Source organism: Ochlerotatus camptorhynchus, unplaced genomic scaffold (genome assembly GCF_037179485.1).
Source record: "Ochlerotatus camptorhynchus isolate MF236.1 unplaced genomic scaffold, CSIRO-AGI_Acam_v1.1 ptg000262l, whole genome shotgun sequence".
Lineage (NCBI taxonomy): Eukaryota > Metazoa > Arthropoda > Insecta > Diptera > Culicidae > Ochlerotatus > Ochlerotatus camptorhynchus.
The window spans coordinates 994,610-1,020,312 of NW_027040752.1; the positions used below are offsets into that span (position 1 = coordinate 994,610).

General features: G+C 40.1%; 2 protein-coding genes across 2 annotated transcripts in view; one reads left to right on the forward strand and one right to left on the reverse strand.

Moving 5' to 3' along the window:
• Window positions 1-24,081, reverse strand: LOC135705242 (uncharacterized). The gene is made up of 4 exons (XM_065226852.1): window positions 24,033-24,081; window positions 23,173-23,730; window positions 347-353; window positions 1-73 (listed from the first exon to the last, which is right to left on the reverse strand). The coding sequence occupies exons 1-4, from the start codon at window positions 24,079-24,081 to the stop codon at window positions 1-3; spliced, it is 687 nt and encodes a 228-aa protein (XP_065082924.1).
• mmd (mind-meld) overlaps window positions 1-25,703 on the forward strand; it is a 1,436,357-nt gene that overhangs the window by 258,123 nt on the left and 1,152,531 nt on the right. The window lies entirely within an intron of this gene.

Below are 25,703 nucleotides of genomic sequence, written 5' to 3' on the forward strand. Positions count from 1 at the left end.
TCATTGTGTACTGGAGCTGCTACTACTGCTGCTGATGACGACCGACCGGACACCACCACTAGCAATGGGCGATCTGGGATCGAATCACAAAAGATTGATTCTTTTGGTTCGATTAATCGATTCTTTGAATCGATCTCAAACACGACAAAAATCTACTAGATCGATCCTTTTCTTTCGATTTTTGTTTCGATCCAACAAAAAAAATCAGTTCATTTGCATTTCCAATTTAATATTGACCTGTACCTGGAGTCTTCAACTCACGCTCGGGTAGTTAAAATTGTGTCTGAGCAGAGTACCGAAAGGATATACGATGATTGCACACATCTGTACCCCCACCAAAACTAACCGGAGGCCTGTGGGATAGTCATGACGAAATGGTAAAGAAAGTTATTAATCTACATCTATATTCACTTTATGACATATTTCAGGTTCATCAGTTCTCTGCTATGTCAGAACTGGATCGCCATGGGGGCATATCGGCAAAATTGCAAAATTTATTGCATCAGTCTGTTTACCACATTCTGTCGATCCTTCTCGAGTATGGGAGAAAATCCGTAGTGTTAATCCCCATGCTCGAGACTATTTATCAAGAATTGTAACAAGTGTTCCATTAGAGAGGCTATTCTTCAAAACTGGTGGAACCACACAGAACCACACATGGCTCAAATAATTTTCTTGGGACCCCTCTCGGATGAGTTTTGGGCTATCTGAATTAAGTACTTACCTGCTTTTACACTCCCGACCATCTAATCGTTTTGTTTCATGTGTTAATCTTTCGTTTTTTAAATCGTTCATTTATAACAAATATAACGAATTTTACAACCTATTAAATCGCTTACCTAATCAAGAATCCTGAGCGAAAACTTCCACATGTCAAATGAAATCAAAATAGTCATTTACTATATTCTCACGTAGACCATCCGTTAATGAGTTCGATCCGCGGTACACGGTAAAGACCGTAAAGCATGGAAGTGGTAGCATCATGGCTTGGGTTTTTTTTTTGTCTTGGTATGGAGTAGGTCCTATTTTCCCTATTAATTCCATCATGACCAGATTTGAATACAAAGAAATCATGGAGGAGGCTATGCTCCCTTATGCAGAAGAGACCATGCCTCTTATATGGCACTTTTAGCAAGACACCGATCCGAAACCCAATTCTAAGTATGTAAAGTAATGGTTTCGAGCAAACAAAGTGTCGGTTATTTCATGGCCTAGCCAATCTCCTGAAATCAACCCCATCAAAAATGTATGGAAAGATCTGAAAAGAAATTTATCTGGTCAAGCATTTTAAAATAAGGATCAACTATGGACCACAGTTCAAAAAGAGTGGTATGCTGTACCAAAGGAAACTTGTCAGTACTTGGTTGAGTCAATGCCAAGAAGATTGAACTAGGTTCTACTGAACAATGGAGGGCACAGCGGTTACTAAGCGTCATTAGTCTAATAAAACTGATACGATTATTTTCAAGTTTTCTGTACTGTAGTTTTATGCAACACACCTATTTCACTGACCAGGCATATTTTATGTTTGATTCTAATGAGTGAGTCATTTAATGTTTTAACTTTGAGGTTTCTCGTGCAATTACTTAATTTTTTTTTTTACACTATCAAATGCTAAACTTTAAAGTCGAATAAAATGAAGTTGAATGAGCATAACCTGAAATTTCGTATTTTTTTACCTACATCTATTTTAATGCCTAGCAGTGATGTATGTTACACTCACAACATTTACTGCGTACGTACTACACAATTTATTTCTAAAGGATATCTAAATGATGATCTAAATGACAATTATAGGTGAAATTTCATAGCAAGATAGCTTATGTAACGTAATATCAACTCTAGACTGAACTTGACTAAATTTTCACTAACTTTCCTATGATCCGTTATATTTGAAACATTTTTGTGCCATTTTGAAAAATGAATAGATTCAAAAGATTGATTCAAAAAGATCGATTCAAAATGATTGATTAATTCGGTGAATCGATTATTTTCAAAAAAAATTAATCGATTCACTAAGATAGATTCTTGCCTCAAGATCGCCCAATGCTAACAACCACACACGGTGATTGTATAAGCACCGTTCAACGAGATCGGATAGAATACGAGTTTGAAATCTGTGTTAGGGAATGCATTAATTAATTAATTTAGCTTTATTTAGGAGGCTTTCAGCCTTAGGCTGGTTCGCCTCCGATAATTTTAGGGAATGCACTTTTTGCAAGCCATCGGTGATAATTTAGATCACCCTTGCAACAGTTGGAAATTTGTGTAATTTTCAATAGTGACCGACTGAAAATTGATAAAATCTGTTCCATTTAGAATTTGGCCGCACAAAATAGGTCATTTCTTCAAGTGGAAATAAAGTACAAAAACGCTCAAGGTATCATTTTGTAGGAATTTAATTTAGCTTTAAGGGAAAAAAAAAAATACAACAAATCATATTCGTCAGCTTTTCCGATGAATCTTCGAACTTTTCGCGGAATACCTCTCATCATGCCTTGCACAGTAGTACCATAGAGGTAGCTCTAAGACTAGAAAGTCCCGAAGAAACGTGCTTAACTTTTTGGCTCAGCTCTGGTACTCTCTTCGGTCCCAAGCTAATCGATTCACCCCTCGAAACATAGGAAAATCCATGAACCCCTCATTTTATCTGTCAAACTTTCATAACAAATCAAAACAAACATTGTGTAGTACTAGAATTTCGACTAGAATGGGGTACGTTAATCGTTTGCTTGGGACCAATAGGTTAGTCAAGTAGTGAGCCAATTTAAAATCGTTAGTTTCGTATGGATTGTTGGTAGTACTGTCAACCTCATCTACTATCCTTTTCCACCACTTCTCCAAATCAGATGGTGTTTTGATTGTTTTGCCACATTTCTTCAATTTGCACTTGATAATTGCCCAACATTTTTCAATGGGAGGAAAATCTGGACAATTTGGTGGATTGATACTTTTCTCAATGAAATCTAAATTATTCGCGGCTGTAATGGCAGCTGGCTAAGTCAGGTCAGAACTTTACGGGACCTTCGTGTGATTTAATGAACGGCAAAATTATGTTCTGGAGGCACTCATCCTTGTAAATTTGTCAATTCACTGGAGTGATGAAAGCCTTCGTTACAGATGCCATGCCAAATCATCAATTTGCGTGCGAATTTATATGCAAAGACAAATTTGAATTTATCCGGAGCATCCCCTTTACATTTAGCAAAGTAAAAAAATTAGTGCGGGATTTGTCCAAAGTTAATTTTCACGTAAGTTTCATCGTCCATCAAAATACATCCGTTATACTTGGTCAGAACTTGCTCGTACAGCTTCCTTGCACTGTTTTTGGCAACCAGGTTTTGTTTCAGCGACCTGTTGGGATGTTTGCTGGCATGGTACGACTGGAAACCTTCTCGCATACATATTCGCCGAACTGTATTGTGTGCCGCACTGAACCTTTTCGCCAAATCACGACTGGAGATCCCAGCATTCTTTTGACTGTCCTTATGACCTTCGCTCGTAATTTTCGGTCATATGTTCCACTTCTACGTTTGTTTTTCCCGGTAACGTTTAAGCACGGTATTTACAGTCGATTTTGGAAATTTGAGAGCCTTTGCAATCATTCCTCCTGACCACGTTGGATTTTGCACGTGCAGAATTTTTTCACGTCTGTCACGTTTCATCTTCGATAACTTTTGAACAAGTGTATGAATGCTGATGAAATTTTCACTAAATAAACAATCCTTCCGGATCAAGTCAATAGTTTCTTGCTACGACAACTAGAGGCGCTACAGTAATTAAAAAGAAGCGACCAAATACTAACTGGAACAGACTTTAATGTATTCGTTTAAGCAGATTCGTAGAGCAACTTCCAGTCGATTGACTGGTTTAGAGTTAAAATCCATCCACTATTGACATAGTTATATGTTGTCAAAACCTGACAACTTTTCGTAACGCGGTCGCTTTTGGTTTCTTGAAATTGCACCCCCAATATGTTGCCGAAAGACGATATCCTACATCAATATCGGACATGCTCATTTTGAGATATTTAGGTAAAAGTTTTTTTTTTTTTTTTACTTTTACAAGAAAGTGCTAAATTTTTATTTTATTTTTTTTTTCTCTTCAAATTTGTCGCAGACGTCATCTCGAACAGAAATGCCGTTTGCGTACTGCATGTTTATTAATTTCAAAGACGCCATTATGAAAATTTAGTAAGATCCAAAATGGCTTAATTTTAGTAAAAATGTTAATCATTGCTCATATCAAACAATTATGCTAAGTTTCATGCAAATTGGAGATGGTCCAGTTTTACCGATTCGTCATTTGACGTGGAACTGCTTTTTTGCAGCAAACATGGTGTTACCTTCAATATTGTAGGTAGTAGCTTTGGCTTTTAATAATGTAGGTGGTAGCTTTGGCTTTTTATTTTTATATGAGACGGTAAATCAAATTGCTTCTTTCGATAAGCAGCATGTTTAAAAAATTTGGAAAAATCTGCGACACATCTGAAAATAAACGTGATCTGCGTAACTGGTCAGACGCCTTAAATTCTGGAATACTGGCAACGCTACCCGTAGGTATGATGCCTTCAACGTCACTGTTGGGTTCTTTAGCTGGGCTTACGCTTCACAAGCTGAGGTAATCTGCTTGATGAGGCCATGCTCTCCATAACAAAACCAATTATCTCTCGTGCACACTGGTCCCTAAAGTTCCGGGCTAGCAGGCTTCTATGAAAATCCTTACGAGGAGACAATTTATGGAGCCTTATTTCAATGTCTACAAATTGTCATACAGCGGGGCGCTGGTGAAGTGGTAAGCGTGACTGCCTCTAGGTGCAATCGTAGTCGCCGGGATTTTCTGAGGCATAAAATCTCTGAAGTAAAGCCGTTGGTCCATGAGTTGATGGATCGATAGGTGGGGTTCAGGTGTGGGACCTGCTCCCTGGCGTCTGTAGAATTCAATGTCACTAAGTCGATTCACATCTAACTGTGAATTATTGAATGATGCCTCCATGGTGACATCAATTTACTCGTCAAAAGAAAAAAAAAACAGAAAACAACCAAAGCATGCATCGAACAAAACCATCCAGGTGGCCTTTGCCTTGATTTGCACTGCTCCAAAGCACTCTGCTCTCGAAACTACTCCTACACTCACTCAATAGCTAAGGTACTCTTCCATTCTTCAATGAGCGCTTCTGCTTAAGCATCTCGCCAAGACTTCGACAACTGTGACAATGATTGATTAAGCATAATGATTTATCGATCAACCCCGGCTGCACACAGTAATGACCCACTTGAAATCAGCTCCCAAAGACGAAGACGGTAAAGAGCGTGCATGCACATACAACTCAGCGCGAAGGGCGTGTCCCAATCGGGATTACCTCGGTGATTGATTTCCTTTAGCACTTTTTTTCCCCACTACAGCCGGTGTCGCCGCCGTCGTCGTCGACGCCATCGTCAGTGTCGTCGGTGGTTCAAGTGAAGATCGAACGGATCAATTCCGCTCCCATTTCCTCCCATCCGACGAGTGCTTTCATTCTTCGGTTTGCTTTGGTGGCCCCCGTGGGACCACGGCACGGGGAAAAAAGCTGGAAAAGTCGAAGGTTTTTCACACATTTGCACACTTGCTGTTGCTGTTGCTCGCTCAACTCCGGCTTGGCACACCATATGACACTATTTCCCATTCATCCGTCCGTTTAACCCGTCCTTCCCCTCGCAGCATAGGCGAAACCCTCGTGAGGTGTGAAAGCACATCAGGAAGAAACAGATTCGAGCGAAAAATCCTTTTAGCATGCTGCCCCGGTGGTCGTCGGCCTTAGAGCGGAGCGAAGCAAGAGTACCCTCTCGATGGATGGAGCGCTTTCCGCTAAACGACGTCTGCTTGTGCACGTTCTTCGGGTCCGTTGTCGAGCGAGCAAATAGTGGCCAGGCAGGGACTCTGGAAGGGTCGATGGAAACGGTTGATAGTTGATGCTGCTTGTGCTGTCGTTGTTGTAGGGTAAATTGGCCTTTTGTGGACCGTTTCCCCTCTGTGGACCACTTAGGAATTGATTCAATTTTACATACAAATTGGAGAGATTTACTGGTAAATAACATCGGAAGCCATCTGTTACATCTCATCTGCATCGGATTCATGGAAATCATTGGTCAAATACTATTGAAAAAAAAAGGAAAAAATACTTCTTAATGTAGAGCATTACCACGGAGGTACCAAAGTCCAAATTAGGGCACGCAATTTGAATATTTCCTTCAGTGGACCATTGTGTTAGGAGACACTTTATCAAACCAAGGGGCATTTTTACCGTTTTCAGGTTAAATTGAACCTTGTTCAAAAGGTGAATCCCCAAATAAAATGTGATTTTATTCTAGACAGTTCATCATAGGATGTAAACACAATCGTATAATGGACCCCGGGTGGTCCATTAATGGTTAATGGCGACTTCACTTTGTAACCCAAATTTTCGTAGATAAAAGAAAGTAATCTATTTATTTAACGGGCCTTATTACGAGTGCCACTTCACGGTGAAAACGAAGTGAAGTGACCAGTTGTCACTCACGATGAAGTGATTGCCGTGTAAATCAAATGGAAATCACTTCACCGTGAGTGATAAATTGTCACTTTACCGTGAAGTGACATCGGTAATAAGCGAGATATTTTTAAGACAGGTGGGCAGGAACTCACGGTTCACGAAAAGTTCACTATTTTGCCATACAGACATTCAAAACAAAAATGTTTATGAGCGGATTTGGATAGTTTTTGACCTGTTTCATACGACCGCAAGGTGTATGCTGGTCACAAATGCCGTGCCAAACAGATTTTCTACGTAATTAATCAATCTTTGATGTGAATTTCGCTAATAAACACGAGGAGCATTTCTTATAGCAAAACTTGCCATAACAAAATGGGCGGTTCATTTTAGTAAACAAACTAACACTTCTTCTGACTGTGTCACCTCTCCTAGTCGCCTAGATGGAGCCTCACTCGCGAGTTTGAAATGAGTCCGAGTGTAGCATTTTTCTGAGGAGTAGAATGCCCACTGCCAAATCATTCCGCTGAGTTTAAGAGCTTGTGAGCGAAGGGGGATAAAATGAGAGTGAGGTTTGCTGCCATTCATGCTCATGTTTTCTATCACACGCTCTTAAGCAAACCCCACACGCATCAATATATTGACGCGAAGAGGAATTATTGACAATAATATTGATGATGTGAATTCAGAAATGTTGTCAATCTCGATATATTGACGTCAATATAGAATGTATTGACAATACGATTATTGTCAATAAAAGCAATCGTGTAGGGTCCACTTTACTCTCACTCTGGGTGAACTCTGAGCTTCTTGTGTCGAACAAAAACGTCATCCGGAGTCTCGAAAAGCGCACCTCACGTCAAATCATCCTCTCGCTGAAGTTTACTCTCCCTCTCCAATGGCTAAACTCGCAGCACAAGAGTTTTTTTTAAACCTCCAGTGAGTTTGAGGAGTTTCAGCAAGCCTGGGAAAAACATTACTGAACAACTACTAAGGAATCCATAATAGACCAATATACCCTAGATGATGTCGACGTAAAAACCAAGGATTGGTGGGATGGGCGGGCGCGCGGTTCAGAGGAAATAAGTCGCTAATGGAATGGGATGGGAAGAGGCTCCATTCCGGTGCACAGGCATGGATTATTTCTATTTACACGGGAAATATGAAACGTGCGGAAAAAATGTTCTGTTCAAATAGCATAATGGATGTCCCTCCGCCATTCCTTCTCTTTGTTGTTGGTCGGTTGTTAGAATCGGGAATTGTTCGGGCATCGTGATTCAATTAGCGAATTGAAAATGTTCGCAAAAAATGACCCAATTTTTAAGGATGATCATCTTCGAATTTCCCAATCGGTCAAATCAATTTTGTGATAAGGCTGCTGAAATATATTTGTTATGTTTAGCTAGGAATTTTAAGGGGGGTTATGTAATGATCTGCTTACGGTACTGTTGAGTCAGTATGAAACCAGGGGTCCACGAAATTTAGGTACACCCAACCGAGGGATGTAAGATTCGCTTACAATTATGTGGGATTCATCATCAGAGGATGTTAGTGGAGACCGCATGAACCGAGGATGCGATATACCTAGCTGCCGTTCAATGCAAGAAAATTGGAGACCGAAAAATGTAGAGTGTATTAGCTTGAGCTTGAGCTTGAGCTTGATTGACCGCCCACGGTTGCTACGCTGTTACTGCCAGATCAGCTGTAATTACACAGAGAACCAATAGACGATGCTTGGGACTAGCAATCATCCTCAATGTGTAAAAACTGGTGATCTTAAATTAGGCAATACCAGCGCCGGCCGCGCCCGAACACAGGTCAAGAAAGGAATGGGAAGGATTGTGTTGACATGACACTCGCTTTGATGGAAGCCGAGAACACCTCTGCACTTCCATGAGGAATCACTGGGATGTTGGATAAGAGGGTTGGGTTTGCAGCAGGGTTCGTTTTGGTAAACGATAAGCTGAATTGAAGTCCTAACGATCATATAACGCGAAGGAGCTTGGGACTAAACCCACGGTCTTCTGCTCAGTAAGCAAAAACGTTTGCCACTAGGCAGACGAGCACCTTTTTAATCACCGAGTTGCTGTTATTACCATGTAGTCATATTAACAAATAAAACGATTGACGAATCTTGAATGTGGATGGGCCTGAGATTAGACTCATGATGTTCTGCTCAGTAAGCAAAAACGGTTGCTCTAAGGCCACCGAGCCCCTCATATCACATAATACCGTTGCTCAAATTTGTGTATCCATTCAAACCCGGAACCAACGACAACAACGAGTTTCGCAAAATACACGATACACAAGCGATTTCAGGCATAACATTTGATAACGGCACAAAAGCATCCGCAAACAAACCCTCTAAGGCCCTCTACACGCGAACCAAAGTTCGCCCACGCAAACCAATACCACTTTCGGAAAGGTGATAGTTGCCCCTATCCGATGATGTTGTTGGTTTGCGTTGATGTACTCTGGCTCGCGTGCAAAGGGTTCTAGAAAGTCTGTTCACAAATGCTTCCGTGCCGTTATCAAATGTTATGCCTGATTTTACCATAAATCTCTTTGATATGTAAGGACCTGGGACCGCGTTTTTCTGCTCAGTAAGCAGGCCACTGTAACCGACGATCTTTCAAATCCGAAAACTAAAAACTACGAAAAAGTACTTAGGCCTTCATTAAGTTCCACTTTCACGCGACGTTCAATGACAGGGTCCTATCCAGGATTACATCTAAAAAATCCAAATCTGGCCAACGCCCACCCTAAACCTAAACCTGTTCTAATCCACCTGAAATGACTAACGAATTGAAGACTTTGACTACCCAGCCATGCAATAGTCTCATTCCGTGCCTTATGGCAACTTGATGATTCTATTGCGCTCATCTTTTGGCACCACCCAGGGGAGACTTGGTCCTGTACCCAATGCTTAACTTATCTCCATTCCACTCAGCTACTCGCAATTTCTTGTGATATAGTGGGCGGAATATTATTATATGAGACAATTCAATGCAGACGTCTTTCCAAATTTGGCAGATCTACAGGTAATCGGTGAGTTACCACGATAGTTGCTATTCAACAACTCGACAACGTCCCATCGTCAACGCCTGCTATGAGAATTTCCCATTGCAGACGCCAACGAAATGACGTCATCGAGCTATCGATCAACTACCCTGGTTATCGCCTGGTACCTTATAGCACGATGCTAGGAGGCGAACCGGAAGAATCGATGAGCTACCTCTCCCCCCTAAAAAATGTAGAGTGTATTAGTGAGGTAAATTAGTTATACCAAAGAAGAATACTAAGATCAAACTGTCGGAAGAAAAACTTTCTATTTTAGTGTCCTCTTTCACGGTCCCTTTCGTCCAATCAATAATTTTGTGGTTTTGCTAGGAGTAACAAGTTGCCAAATTAACAACGTCGATCGGATTTATGTCGATGTTGTTCATTTGTCAAGCTGTAACTCCCAACACAGTTTTTGGGTAGGTTCAGTCTTGACCGATCTGGGTGGATTGTACCCAAATTTGGGTAGTTTTGAAATAGTGTGTACATGAATAATGATACAATTTGAAAGGGACCGGGGCTAATAACAAATTACGTCCCCACGGTAAACACACGGTAAATAAACACGAGTGTTCACCGGTTGATCATACTGAACAGAAATGTACACTACTTTTTCGAACTGTGCAGATTTGATGATGATGATGGTTTGATCCTCCCAAAGCAAGACCATGCTGGAGGTAGCTGAGTTCGATTCCTGGTCCGGTCTAGGAAATTTTTCGGGTTGGAAAAACTCTCCACAACTCGACATTCTATAACTCGATATTTTCTATATCACGATAGATCCTACGGTCCTTTCATTTTCCCATGTATTGTACTCTCCATAAGTCGATATTTCTACAATTCGATGCCTCCTTTGGCCGATGACCTATGTAGAGCAATGAATAATTATGAGCAATGAGCCATGAATAATTATGAACGTTAAAAACATGATAACTGGTGATTATATGAAATCGTGAATTTGACCATAGTCCATCCTGGATCATCCTGTATCAAAAGAATCGCCCGTGGCACGCACCTGGTCCATCGGCACCTCGTCCCAAATCTTGGAAATGAGCTTCTTAAAGTGGTCCATAGTGCTCACTTGATGTTCGCTCTGCTTGGCCAGCATGTACGATAGAGTGATGCAAAATTTGAAATTTTTGCTCCACAATACGATAAACGATTCCAAATCGGATCCTGAATAACCTCTGAAAATTTGAACCCATTTGGTGAGAAACTGAGATGGCACAAACCATTTGAAGTTTGTATGGGAATTACTATGGTAAAACCAAAATTTTTGATCATGTCTATCTAATAATTCACCATATTGGTCTGCTTCAAAAGCTTTCAATTGTACTTGTAGCAAATTTTCCCAGCTATAACTTTGCTGAAGACCACTTTTTGATTAAATGCAAGGATCGAAAGTTATCAATGGTTCAATGCGCTTATGTCTTATGATCATGCTCAACCAACTGCTCAGCAGGCAACATTTGTGTTTCTGGGGCGTTGAATAGGACACAAAAATCATGGCTACTAGGGTATACGTCCCTAACCTCGGTCTAATATGCAGCCATAGATTACGTTTTTAATCATAACTCATCAATTAATTTACCTGCAAACGATATTCTACTGCTAAATGGTATGCTTAGATATGCTTATCATGTCGTTTGCTATCAGGAACCGCAAAAAGTTGAAAAACTTACTTTTTTTAAGACAAAAACTCACCAGGGAAATGTATGTAATATCGGTCTATTGTCCCCAAATTGGGTCTATTTATGGATGCAACTTCGTCCTATCCTGTTTGATTCTCAAAAAAAACGCTCTTGGTAACGTTTTCTTATGTATTTTTTTTTATCACTATCACTGTTAACTTAATACTCTTCATTCCTCAAAACATTTCTTAGAGAAAATTTTACGAAAACTACATTAAATCACTCAAGTTAAAAATTAAAAATTAAAAATTTCGCTTATCGTCTTTCGACCGCAGAATATCTAAATCAAAACATTGTGATGTTCATTATACAGATTTGGCAGAAAAAATCTCCCTTCCTGTTCGTTCCTTATCATCCAAATGCAAACCACATTGTTGACGTTACTCTTATTGCTATATGCTGTCAAATGAATTTCATGGGCCAATGTTAGGAACATAGAAAAGAAATGTGTCCCTAAAGTTGGGTCCATGATTTACTTGTGAAAACGTTGTTAAACAATTAAAATAAACATAAAATATTCAAACAGTAACTGTGAGTTTTACGTCTAGTGTGTATTATCAGGTAATTCCATTCAATAAATGCCATAATCAGGCCATTTGATGATCGTCAGTGCAACCTTCCCATCTTAACCTTAGAAGTCATGGCGGCTAAAAACTCCGAACAGAGTGATATTCTCAACCAGTTTTATTACTTACGAGAGCTGAAAATGTATTGAAATGTTGTGATATAAATTGATTTGTGTGTGGTACACATTTATCAATCATCAGTGATCAATATTTTCCTTATTTTTTGTGTAATATTCCTTAATTAATTATTTATTTGCGTGATAGGCCGAATGAAAGGACTAGACCCACATTACATACCGTAACCCTATGTCACACTGCAAAATACAGTGTTGCCTACAGAGCAGCTGCGTGATCATGTCATAAGTTTACCAATCTCTTAAATAATTAATAACTTTTTCCTGTCTCGTTTAACATAGAAACAATCTTGAGCAAAGTTGTAGCTGAGAAAATTTTCTATAAGGATGGCTATCGAACTGTTTCGCAGCTCAATATAGAAAAAGACTAGAAGGCAATGAACAAAAAGTTGAGATTTCCCATAGTAATTTACATGTAAACTTCAAATGGCTTGTGCGAAGTCTGTTTCTAACCAAATGTGTTGTAACTTTGGGAGGCTAATCAGGACCCGATTTGAAACCATTTAAGCACTGTGGAGCGAAAAAGTCAAATTTTGCATCAGTCTAATGTACGACCATACATAAAAGTCCAGGGGATTAAGGTCCGGGGAGCTGGGAGGCCACAAAGTCTTATCGAGAAAATCAGTCAAATTCTCCCGACACCTCGCTTGGACGATATTCCACCGACAAACCGACATGACACTTGATTCTGACTTATGCCCCAAAAATCGTAAACGGCCGATTTAAATTTGCAGTGATCCGAATTGTGATCTAGATAAAAATAATTTGTTCAGAATAGATCAGACACGAACCAATTTATAACTTTTGCATGCGGGTTCATGGATAAGCTAAATATTTCCCGCGATGTCAGAAGTGTGCTTTGGTCAGATATTTTACTGATTTTGCTATGGTCATTAATGTCGGTATGTCGGTGGATAACCGCCGTATGTTCCGGTGCGCCATCCTGTTGAAAGACGTAATGATCCTTCCCGTAGAGGTCCCGAAGTGCCGGGGCCACAACCTTCTCCAGAACCTCGGTCTAATAGTACGTGGCGTTGATTTTCACGTAATTCTCGATAAACACCAGTGGGAGCCTGGATACGCCCCCTCCCCCCACACCATCACCGACGTGGCGCTCTGGAATCGCGGGATGTTTATTTGCGACGGGGGGATGCTGGCCAACGTCGGCGCCCACAGCCGATCATTTTGGACATTGTGCGGCTGTTGCAAGACAAAGAGTTTTTCATCAGAAAACACGAACTCCTGACCTGCGTGCCGCGAAAGTATCAGTTTGACGGTAAGCGGCTATGAACACAGGAAGGAAGTAGAACAAACCTTCAAATGTTCTTTGACTATATGTTTTAGTATTACTTCTAAGTGAAGTCAACGATTTACATAGGGGAAATGACGGTTTCGGCATGACAGACTATTTTCGGTAACCCATATTGAAACACTATTTTCACTGGATTTTCTTACGAAAACACTTCGCTGAATGCATGCAAACGATTCTTTATGCTTTCAGCTTCAATTTGACTATATTTTTACCACTGAGAAAAAGCAATCTAGCAAGGTTTTCTTGAAATGCAACACACGCACTACAAATTGTAGCTGATTTCGAGTTGCCGATAATAGAACAGCAGATTTACATGCAGTCCAAATGGAACGGTTGCCGAAGAAAAACTGGTTGCCGACAATATTAGCTCTCACTAGAGAAGATTGGAGCTTTGTAAAAGCGTTTCAAAACAGTTTTTGACAATTCTTTCGACTGAAATTGTTAGAGCAGCTGGCAGCAAAAGATTGTAAACAAATCAATACTGCATATGTGTGCGTTTCTTAGAGAAAACGGCTATAGAAAGAACGTCGCTGCTTAGGTTGCCGAGAATACGTAAATTCCCCTAGTTGAAGATGCTTATTTCAAACAACAGACTGTTGTAGTAATTTTTATACGATAGATGGAGTAGATGAAAGCATAGAGTTGATAGTTCCGTTAGAGTACGGCAGTGTGAAGATTGAATATAGATATTAGTATAGCGAGCAAGGACAACTTTTTAAGGAAGGTACAAATCGGTTTTTTCATCTCTCTTTACCAAACTCCCCCTTTGGAGAGGGATGGTGAGGGGTGTCCCCCCCTCAGTCTCGGAACAGATAGTAGTCTTCGGCGGATAATGAAGGTTTCCTCCTAAATACGGGGTTCCAACGTGCAGCGGACTTGGTCGAACGAAAGTGCATGTTGCTTTCGTTGCTGCTAGACGATAAGCACCAAGCCGGGTAGGGATCGGGCGATCGGGCGTCTAAATTTTACCAGTAGGAAAGAACGGAGTGTCTAATCCCTATTGATAGCCACCAAAAACGTGTAGACAGTAGTAGCAATGTTACCTTCTGTGAAAAACTCAATCTTTTTCACTGCCTCCAGTACCGAAATCGGTTCTTCCGGTTGTGGAATTTCGGAAGAGTACGATGCACAATTGATTTTCTGCGGTCTAGTATCTTCCCAAGTAGCAATTCAGTAACCATTTAGCACTCACTCTGATTTATGATGGTTTTATAACAGCAATGAACAATCCATTTAGTTTAAATATAGCATTTTAAAGTGTAAAACATTTCTGCTTAGTAATTCAGCTTTTTGCTGTTTTAAAAACCTTTTATAGTCTGGCAAGAAAGTCAAAAACTGTCTTGTTTTAAAAATAAATTTAAAGCAGTTATCAATCCCTCCTTAAAACTGTTCTATAATTCAAGCATAAACGTCATTAGCAATTGTTTATTAATGTCATTATAAAATACTTTATAAAAATGTTCTATCATTATAATTGCAACCATAAAACTATTTGGTTTTGAATTAGAGAAAAAAAAGCATTTATTGTTGCTTTTTAGCCTTTTTAAAAAGCATCATTAACTCCCCAATTACTTTGTTTACAAATTGAGCTTAAAAGATGGTTCCTCATAGTTACTAAATGCCAAATCTATGACAAGGAAATCTCGATGGATAGACGAAGTAGGATGAAAAAATCAAGTCAATTTCAGATAAATTTACTTCTTTAGAAGAACCAGCACACCACCAACGACTGACCATCTGTCGGAGAAGATTAAAGTAAGCGGGTTCCTCGAACTCATAAAACATTGTCTAAAGTTGAAAAACATACCAGTCTTCTCCAGATCTTGCGATGACAATCGAAATAACAACCGACAGCAAACCACTGAAACTGTTAGTTAGCGGAGATCAGCTGGTTTCCGATCCAAAGCAGCGATTTCATTCGGCGAAAGACTCTTTCATTAGATTTAATTCAAAGATTTCATTAAACCGTACATCTCTGCATCATTGGATAGCGCACTTCTGTAACCATCCGAAAGAAGGGGATCTTTTTCGGGAACGACTACGCTTCCAGCTGTTCCAAATGCGAAATGTTGTAAAACAGTATCGCAAACTATCTGAGTAACTGCTCCCAATCCATTGGGAGAAAACCGCCTGGAAGAATCGTGGATATCACAGCGCAACTATCGAAAGATAAACAAACTTTGACGTTTAACTTTCTGCAGGCAACTTTGCTTCCATAAATGCTGCCATTAATCTGAACGGTTTAGGATCAAGCAAAATGGCTTAAGATAAAAACAATTCAGCCTGCAAGTTTTCTTCATAAAAGCCATTTTAAAACCTTATTAATTTGTTAAGGAATTCTTGAAAGCAAACCAACTTTTTCACAAATGACCCATGAAAATCAACTTTTATGCCACCGCCATGTTACAAATAGTTTGCTTGTTTTTTACAATCTTCGATTTTCAATCTATGTTGCCTTGGAAATAACTATATTTTGGTAAATTTAGCAATGAGCAGACATTGAAATGCGAAAATCATCTAAAAAAATCTCGGCCAAGCTCGATCTGAAGAATTTTTTTTTATGTTAAATAATTGGTCAAATCGACGTTTTACGAGGGTGGACTTAATTTTTTTTGATGTTTTCACGTACATTTCACATAAAATTTAATATGGCACTTAAAACTAGGCCACTTAATGAGAACTATTGTAATAAATTTGGATATTCAACAAGATTTTTATACCATCAGTTTCTATTTTAATTATTTTGATAACATCGGATTCATAAATCCTTTTCTATCTTGATTGATGCTTTCCTAGTGGATTCAGCATGCGGCTAGTGGAAATGGCTCGAAAAGGGTTTTTATTGTTGCTAAATAGCTTTTGTTGTAGCTTTCAAATGGTTCTCAATGCGTTCGTCATACAACCTTTTGCAGTAAATCAATCTTGAAGAGCTTGGAGAATACACCCTTCAGAACCTTCTCCAGGGTGAGCCAACTAGACATATTCTAGTCTTAATGAGGTTTTGGTGGATGCATTAATGACAAAATAGGCTTGACCAGGGTTTTATGAATGTTGTTTTATAATTGCTTTACAGTATTTCATAAAACTTAAAATGTTACTTGGGTTACCTTATATGCCCTATTAGATTTTTGGACAATGACAATGAGCTTCTTAGGAGGCCATTTTGCCATTTATAATTTTTTGTTTTAAAAATGTGAACTTTTTAAATTACGTATCGATAGTCAAATAAAAACTTTCAAACCATAGAAAATAAATTCACTTTGAATATTTTCGTAGTTGAAACTATCAAATTCGGGAAACTTTTAATTTGAATTGGTAACATTTTTAAAGATACCATTTTTGGTTTTTGTGTGTAGGATTCTAATAGAGTTTAATAGCGAACGATAAGTTGTTGATAGTTGATAAATTTATGCGAATATTCATATCACAAACAAAGAAACGAGGATGCGTGTTTTTAAACGATAATTTGTTTTCAACTTCATCTTGTTGTCCTCTGCTGATCGAAGAAGTCGTCTCCACTCTACTCGATCCATGGCCACACTTCTCCAGCCTCGTAGTCTGCGAATGGTCCGCAGGTCACCTTCTACTTGGTCGATCCACCTTGCCCGCTGCGCGCCTCTTCTTCTTGTTCCTGTTGGGTCGCTTTCTAGAACCATTTCCACTGGGTCATCGTGCGGCATTCTTACGACGTGTCCAGCCCACCGTAGTCGCCCAATTTTTGCAATGTGGACGATGGATGGTTCTCCTCCTCCACGGTCCGTCATCCATCTGCACTCCACCGTAGATGGTACGCAACACCTTTCGTTCGGAAAGGGGCGTTGGTCCACACGAGCATTGTCCAGGTCTCATGGCCGTAGAGGACCACCGGTCTAATCAGCGTCTTGTAGACAGTCAACTTCGTGCGGCGGCTAATTTTATTCGACCGGAGCGTCCTCCGGAGTCCAATTCCCTGCCATAATGCGTCTTTGAATTTCTCTGCTGGTATCATTTTCGGCGGTCACGAGTGAGCCCAAATACACGAACTCATCGACCACCTCGATTTCGTCACCGTCAATCTGAACTCGGGGTGGGAGACTAACATTGTCTTCCCTAGAACCTCTTCCTTTCATGTATTTTGTCTTTGATGCGTTGATGGCAAGTCCAATCCGCCTAGCTGCAGCCTTCAGTCTGATGTACGTTTCCGCCATCGTCTCAAAATTCCGTCCCATGATGTCGATGTCATCGGCGAAGCCAAGGAGCTGGATGGACTTCCTGAAGATCGTGTCACTTGTGTCTATCCCTGCTCTTGCCGTAACCCCCTTCGAGAATCAAAGGGACTTGAGAGTGTCCCCGATACTCGAACAACGCACATCACTCGATCCATCGTCGCCTTGACCAATCGCGTAAGTTTATCCGGAAATCTGTATTCGTGTATAATCTGCCATAGCTGATCCCGATCGATTGTGTTGTATGCGGATTTGAAATCGATGAACAAATGATGTGTTGGCACGTTGTATTCGTGGCATTTCTGCAGAAACTGCCGAATCGCAAAAATTTGGTCGCGCCTGGTATTGCCCCATGAACTCTCTTGCAAATGGTGACAGGCGGCATATAATTTGGGAGAATACCTTGTAGGCGGCGCTCAGCAGTGTGATCGCGCGGTAGTTGCAGCAATCCAACTTGTCGCCCTTTTTGAAGATTGCGCATACGACACCTTCCATCCACTCCTCCGGTAATATCTCCTCCTCCCAAATCTTGGCAATGACCCAGTGCAGCGCTCTACCCGAGCAAAGCTGAAGATCAAATTGAAATCAAAATTTTGCTGTTAAGATGTAACTTATTTTGAATACTCCAGTTGATCTCATTTTGGTTGACTTAACGGTTAACACAGCAAAAATGAGAGCAAAATTTTACACTGTTGAAGCAAACGGAAAACTAATGCTGCTTTCAATGAAATCAATTTGATTACTGATTTTGCATTCATAATGTTCAACTGAATACGGGCCTGGAGTAATTGGTTATCATTCATGTTTCTCAAGCTGAAGCTGTTTCTCAAGCTGAAGAAAGATTCTCATTTAAAAGGTCTTGACTGCATAATGAAAGCACAATATGATATCAGACTTATGTCGCAACATTTGAAATCAAAATGAGTTTTCATTATGATAGCAACTGCACACTTTAATATCGGTTTGCTTTCATTTTGTTAACCGAATTTGCTCGGGTAGCCAGCGCTTCTCCACCGTATTTTAATAGCTCACGTGGTAGTTGATCTACACCAGTTGCTTTGTTGTTCTTCAGCCGACCGATCTCCTCCTCAACTTCTTGAAGATCAGGGGCCGGTAGTCTGTTGTCTCCTGCACGTGCTCCAAGATCTGTTGCTGTTTTCTGCTGCATCACCGTTGAGGTGCTCGCCATAGTACTGCTTCCACCTCTCAATTACCTCACACTCGTTCGTCCAAGTCCTTGCTCATATCGGCTTGCGGCACGTAGCCTTTGCGTAACCTATTAAGCTTCTCGTAGAACTTCCGTGTGTCGTTTACGCGGTACAGAATTTCCATCACCTCACGATCTCGGTCTTCCTGCTGACGCTTATTCCTTCGGAAAACCGAGTTTTGTCTGTTCCGCGCTTGTCTGTATCGCTCTACATTCAATCTCGTGCGGTGTTGCAGCATTCTTGCCCGTGCTGCATTCTTCTCCTCTACTAACAGCTTTCATTCGCCGTCAAACCAGTCATTTCTTCGGTCTGGGACCGCAGTACCTAGTGTCGCTGCAGCAGTACTACCTATAGCGGTACGGATGTCCCTACAACTCCAGCGTCCCGTAATTGCTCAATGTTTGGTCACGGCGTTCGACTTTGACGGATGTTAAGCCCCGTCGAGAGTTTTGAGCGCATGCATACTGCAACTAGGTAGTGGTCCGAATCTATGTTCGCACTGCAATACGTGCGGACGTTGATAATGTCGGAGAAGCATTTCTCGTCGATTAGAACGTGATCGATTTGGTTTTCTGTGTGTTTGTCAGGTGATCTCCAGGTGGATTTGTGGATATCCTTGCGGGGGGAGGAGGTACTTCGAACTACCATACCCCGAGAGGCTGCTAAGTTCACGCATCGTTGGCCGTGTTCGTTCGATTCGGCATGCAGGCTGTTTGGCCCGATTGCCAGTCTATACATTGCCTCCCGTCCTACCTGAGCGTTCATGGTGCCGATGACGATTTTGACGTCCCGTTGCGAACAGCCGTCGTACACCTGCTTCAGCTGCGCATAGAACGCTTCTTTCTCGACCGTCGTTCTCCCTTCGTGTGGGCAGTGCACGTTGATGATGCTGTAGTTTAGGAAACGGCCCTTAATCCTCAACATGCACATCCTCGCGTTGATCGGCTGCCAACCAATCACGCGTTGGCGCATCTTACCCAGCACTACAAAACCGGTTCCCAGCTCGTTGGTGGGCACACAGCTCTGGTAGAAAGTGGCTTGAGCAACAAGCCATAAAGCTGTTTTACTTTGATATTGTTTTGATTCGACAGTTCTGTTTAATATTTCTTCAGGATCATTAACTGTAATTTTAAGCTTTTTTACAATTGTTTCCTTTATCCAAAATCAAATTTATTCATTATTTTTGCAATTTTTTATACGATGTTCTACTGAGTCTACCTTACCGCATAACTTACATATATTATTATCAGTCCCCCTAACTTTATAAAACAACAACTTAGCTTTTGTGGGAACGATGTCATTGAAAACTAAAAATAAACTTTGCTTCTCATTAGTGGAATGTAAATTAGAATATTTTTCAGCAATTTTAGGTTTAATATTTTGTACACTAATTAAATAATTGTTAATTCTATTGCTTGAGACCATATCAGTGAAATTATCGTCTGCTATGGCACAGTTTATCCACTCACGTGCATTTCGAGTGAGGCAACGGTTATCTTTTTGAGAAATCAAAAAGTTATCTTTTCCAGAGCTTTGACTTCCAAATAGTATGTTTTTAATGAATAAGGATTTCATTTTGCTTTCAACGTCAATGAAAAATAATCCTCCTTTGTCTACATCGAGATTCAATTGAGTTAAGCTAACTTTAAATAGTCCAATACCTTTAAAAATAAAATTTCTGCTAATAGTCTTTAGTTCCGCTACATGAGCATTGTGTGGAGGAAAAATTTGTGACAAGTACCATAATTTTGAAAAAATCAAATAATTTAAAACCCATGCTTTTTGGAAAATATTTAATCGTCTCCTATCAAATATATGATATCAAATATTTAATGATACTAATTATTTTGGAATAGTTATGCATTATAGTGTCCTGAAAGGAGTGAAAAAATTCGACCCCGAGGATTTTCACTGAATCAACTTCTTTTAATAAATGAGGGCCGCTAGTGCAATTGTTTAATCTCATAAAAAGAGACTTTTTAATGTTCATATTTATTTAGCTGTAAATACTAAAATAGTTTATCAATTCCAGCATTTTATCAAATTCATGGTTGTTGCGAATGAAAAAAGTGATATCATCTGCATATGCTAAAACTTTTATGAGTTCTTCATCAATGTAACATCCCATTACGTTATCATACAACATCCTTATAAGGGACTCAATGTACAAAATGAATAGCGCCATACTTAAAGGACAACCTTGACGCACAGATGAACGAACTGCTATACTATTCGTTAAAAACCCATTAACAATAATTTTAGACCGAGCATTTGAATAAAGATTGCGGATGCAATTCACAAACTGTTGAGGAAACTCAAACTTTTCTAAAATCAGCCACAAAAAACCATGATTCACTCGATCAAAGGCTTTTTCGAGGTCCAAGCTTACAATTAAACCTTTGAACCTATTCGAAGCGTAAGATTTGATTGCGATGTTTCTGAGCATTTTCAAATTGAAAATACAAGATTTTTCAGAAATACAAGATTTTTCAGAAATACAAGCTGCTTGACCAGGTCCAATAAAGGAGTCTAGAATGGGCTGTAAGCGATTCATCATAATTTTTGAAAAAAGTTTATAGTCACAATTTAACATGCTAATAGGTCTTTTGTCTGATATCTCGTGTGAATTCTCCTTTTTAGGGATCAATGTTATAACTCCCTCTACAAAATCGGGAGTGATCGTCGAACCTGATAATTTTAGAAGATCAGATTTTAAATAATCGTAGAAAGTCGAGTAAAATTCATAAGTGAGTCCATCCGGCCCAGGGCTTTTCTTTTTTGAAGCTTGCTTTAAAGCCGATTCAAGTTCATCCTCCTGAATAGGCCTAACCAAGTCTGTCTTTTCATCTGTCAACAAAGTATTTCTTATGTAATTTAAAACGTTTCCTGCACCTGGTGTAAATGTGTTATCATTTTCAAACAGATTCCGAAAATGATTTTCCATGAACAATTGGAGATCCTTTTTCTGTGTTGTTATTTGGTCATTAATTTTCAATTCTTGGAATAAACTTAGCTTTTCATCCTCCACTATGTTATCTGTTTGTATTTTAAGTTTTAAATTATTTACCCGGTTTTGTTCAATGTCCATCATTTAAGTTTTAACGAAACCTAATCCTTTCGTCATATCTACTCCTAAATTTTGCTTTTCAGATATTTCCTTCAAACAGCCGTATAAAAAGCTCTTGGATTCAGAGATTCTCTTGTTAATTTCATAAGATTTTGGCTTAAAGAAACTACGTGCTTTAGTTTTAAAATGATCATTCCACCATCGGCAAAAATCTTCTCTGTAAACTACTCTTCGTCTAACCGCAAGAATCTCCTTTTTTAAGCTACCACAAATGTCCTCATCGTTTAAGAGAGAAGGATTAATCTTCCAAAACCCCCTTCCGTATGAGATGACGTCTTCATTTGACTCTACTTGAAATTTCAAAATTAACGAATGATGATCAGAGAAACTTGTAGCTGTGGTTTCGAATTTTAGTACTCTGTCAAGAAAGTTTCTCAGAACATAAATCCTATCCAACCTTGACATGGATTCACCTCTGAAAAATGTATATATTGTTTTTCTATCCCTAATCCTCCCGACGTTTTGCAAATCAAACGATGAAATTAGCTGGCTCAATCCTTGACACAAAATTTTGACGGCTCCGTTCGAATCACGCTTTAGCAGAATGCAGTTAAAGTCTCCTAAAATCACATTTGGTGCATCAGTAGACAAATGAGAAAAGATATCTTCCGAAAACAATCGAGCACGTTCTTTACGAAACTTTAATCCTGAGTGAGCATACACATTGATAAAGTTTACGCCAAACGGCGCCGGTGGTGTAGTGGTAAGCGTGATTACCTCTCACCCCAGCAGGCCTGGGTTCAAACCCAGTCGGTGCCGCCGGGATGTTCTGAGGCATAACATCTCTGATCACGCCTTCCTTCGGATGGGAAGTAAAGCCGTTGGTCCCCGGTTCATGAGTTGATGAGTCGATAGGTAGGGTCCAGGTGTGGGAGCTGCCTTCCTGGCACGTCGGTAGCATTGGTGCTCAGCACGGAAAACAAGATCGACGGAAAAAACAAACCAAAGGAAAAAAAAAAAAAAAAGTTTACGCCACCATTGGGATTCATCAAAACGCTGGAAAATTGTCTATTTTTTCTTATCAATACAGCAGTGCCTTTACGATCCTCACTGATATTGACCAAAGCAATATGACTTGGAATAAAACTAAAATCTTCGAAAGAAACTTCTTGAAGAAAAACAAAATCAATGTCATAGTTCCACACAAAATCTTTGAGCATGTTAATCTTGATTCTTGAGCTGATGGCATTAATGTTTAAAGTAGCTAAAATCCTAGAAAACATTTTTGGTTCATTAAAAAGAGATGAACTTTTAAATTGTATACAGGTAGGAGGAAATGATCATATCTTACTGCTTGTTTTTCTTATTCCTTGGCAGTCTACTCACGAATTGCGGTGTCTGTTTATTTTCTTTGGCCTTACCATGTTTCATTTTTTGCTGGCCACTGGCTGTTGATACCTCCTCGCTTTCTGAACTCTCCGTAACCATGGCTCCAGGACGCTTGATTGTAGCATATCGTTGTTGCTCGCTTACTTCATCTTCCATTGCAGTCGTGGTTTCACACGCATCACCACCAGAAGTACTTGTTGGTGTGCCCGTTGTAGCACCGCTACTATCCTTCAGAACCGTTCCCGTTGTCGAGATTGTTGATGTCGCTGCTTTCTGAGATCCGGCGTTCTGCACGTTTGGATCAGGTTTACTCTCAGTGTTCTTCCTTAGAACCATCATTTGTGGAATAACTGGTGCAATGTTGTCAATTACTGGTTTATTCGGTCTGCCCAGGGGAGAACCACTGCCCCCGGCAGAGCTGGTTTTGACTACGCTGCTCCCGGAAAGGCTAGACTTGACCTCACTAACGCCGGCAAGACTGGGCTTCACCCCGGTGTCACCGGAAAAATTGGGTTTAACCCCGCTGCCTGACGGCTTCGGCGACTCCGGTGAACCGCCACCTCCAGAGTGGTTCGGTTTACCTCCACTTCCTGAAGGTATCGCCACCAGCTTAGGGCAATCCGACTTCATATGTCCTTCTGCTTTGCAGAAAAAACATCGACCTTTCAAACCTTCATAAAAAACTCGAGCACGAAAATGCCCGATGTAGATGTTGGCAGGAATTTCCTTCGAAACCTCCATATGGACACCTCGAATTCCAGTGAAAATGTTCACTTTCATTTCACTTGGGAACCTCTCTCGCACGTGCTGTCGGATTGTTCCGTATTGACCCAGTACATACTGGATCTCCCGATCATCGATTTTTGGTGGTAAGTTGAAAATGCGAACGTACCTGTAAATCCGTGATGCTTGGTCCACTTGGACCCTTGCTGTTCCTCCATCTTCGTACTGAAAGTTGTACGATTCATGTGCTTCGGAAATGAACGCAGAGAACGTGTGATCGTCGATTAGTTTGATGTAGAATTGTCCGCCATTTTCATCTTTGTAGATTGTGTGAATGTCAGCCGCCGAAAGTTTCAAAACGTCCATAGAAAACTTGAGTACATCCAGGTACGATGGTATTTTGCTGTCCGGTCCAAAAATCAACTTTACTGTGTTCTTTCTAACGCTGTTTGCCATTTTTACTCTTCCTATACAGAAAGATTCCGCTTATACAAAAGACAAAAAAAAAGTGAAAACAATAGCCACAGAGGGCTATTGTTTTAAAACACTCTATACTTCACGATCAACTCTAGTATACGTCTGAGCAGAACGAGTTCTTGTCCGCGAATGATAACAACCCGAACAATGTTTACAGTATCTTCATCAGGAATGAAAGGAAACCCGAGAACTACAGCGTTGTAACAATTCGCTTGTCGAGCAGTTTTATCAACGTTGTGTTCCAAATTATGGACGATTTTTGACATAGCATGTTGCGTGTTTTTGTGCCTATCTACTTCCAGTTTTAAATTCTCGTTTTCTTTCTTCAGCTCTTGAAAATCAGTTACAATGGCATCAAATTTTTCAGAAAGGAATTGCTGCGTTTTGTCAGTAGCAGTTGTTATCTGTTGTACTTCGCACCTAACGCTCTTCATTTCCTGGGAGACAGCACTAGAAACTGCTCCCTTAAGTTCAGCGGCTAGCGTATCAACTATTGAGGATTTTTGATTTTGCATTTCAGTGATTCGATGGTAAATGCTGGAACAGTTATGCGAGCAGAAATGCATCCTGTCCTTTATACACCGGGCTGCATTACCAACGAGATTTCGGCATTTGCAGTGCGCCTCAGAGAAACAGTACATGCAAGTAACCAATTTTCTAGCATATTTCTCCAGTTTTTTACATTCGACACATTCTATCAGTGCGAGTTTAAAACAACAACAGCAGATCCAAAATCAATCACCGGTGGTAAACAAGCAGCTGAAATAACGAAACAAACGTTACACACACCAATTCAACTCAATCGACAGTTAACAAATCAGTATACCAGTAGTTGGCTAAAAACACAAAGAAGTAGAACAGTCACGGATACTTCCATAAAAACTGATGTATCGTTGCTAACATGCTACACATGAAACTACTAGGGGAATTTACGTATTCTCGGCAACCTAAGCAGCGAACTTCTTTCTATAGCCTTTTTCTCTAAGGAACGCACACATATGCAGTATTGGTTTGTTTACAATCTTTTGCTGCCAGCTGCATTAACAATTTCAGTCAAAAGAATTGTCAAAAACTGTTTTGAAACGCTTTTACAAAGCTCCAATCTTCTCTAGTGAGAGCGAGTATTGTCGGCAACCAGTTTTTCTTCGGCAACCGTTCCATTTGAACTGCATGTAAATCTGCTGTTCTATTATCGGCAACTCGAAATCAGCTACAATTTGTAGTGCGTGTGTTGCATTTCAAGAAAACCTTGCTAGATTGCTTTTTCTCAGTGGTAAAAATATAGTCAAATTGAAGCTAAAAGCATAAAGAATCGTTTGCATGCATTCAGCGAAGTGTTTTCGTAAGAAAATCCAGTAAAAAT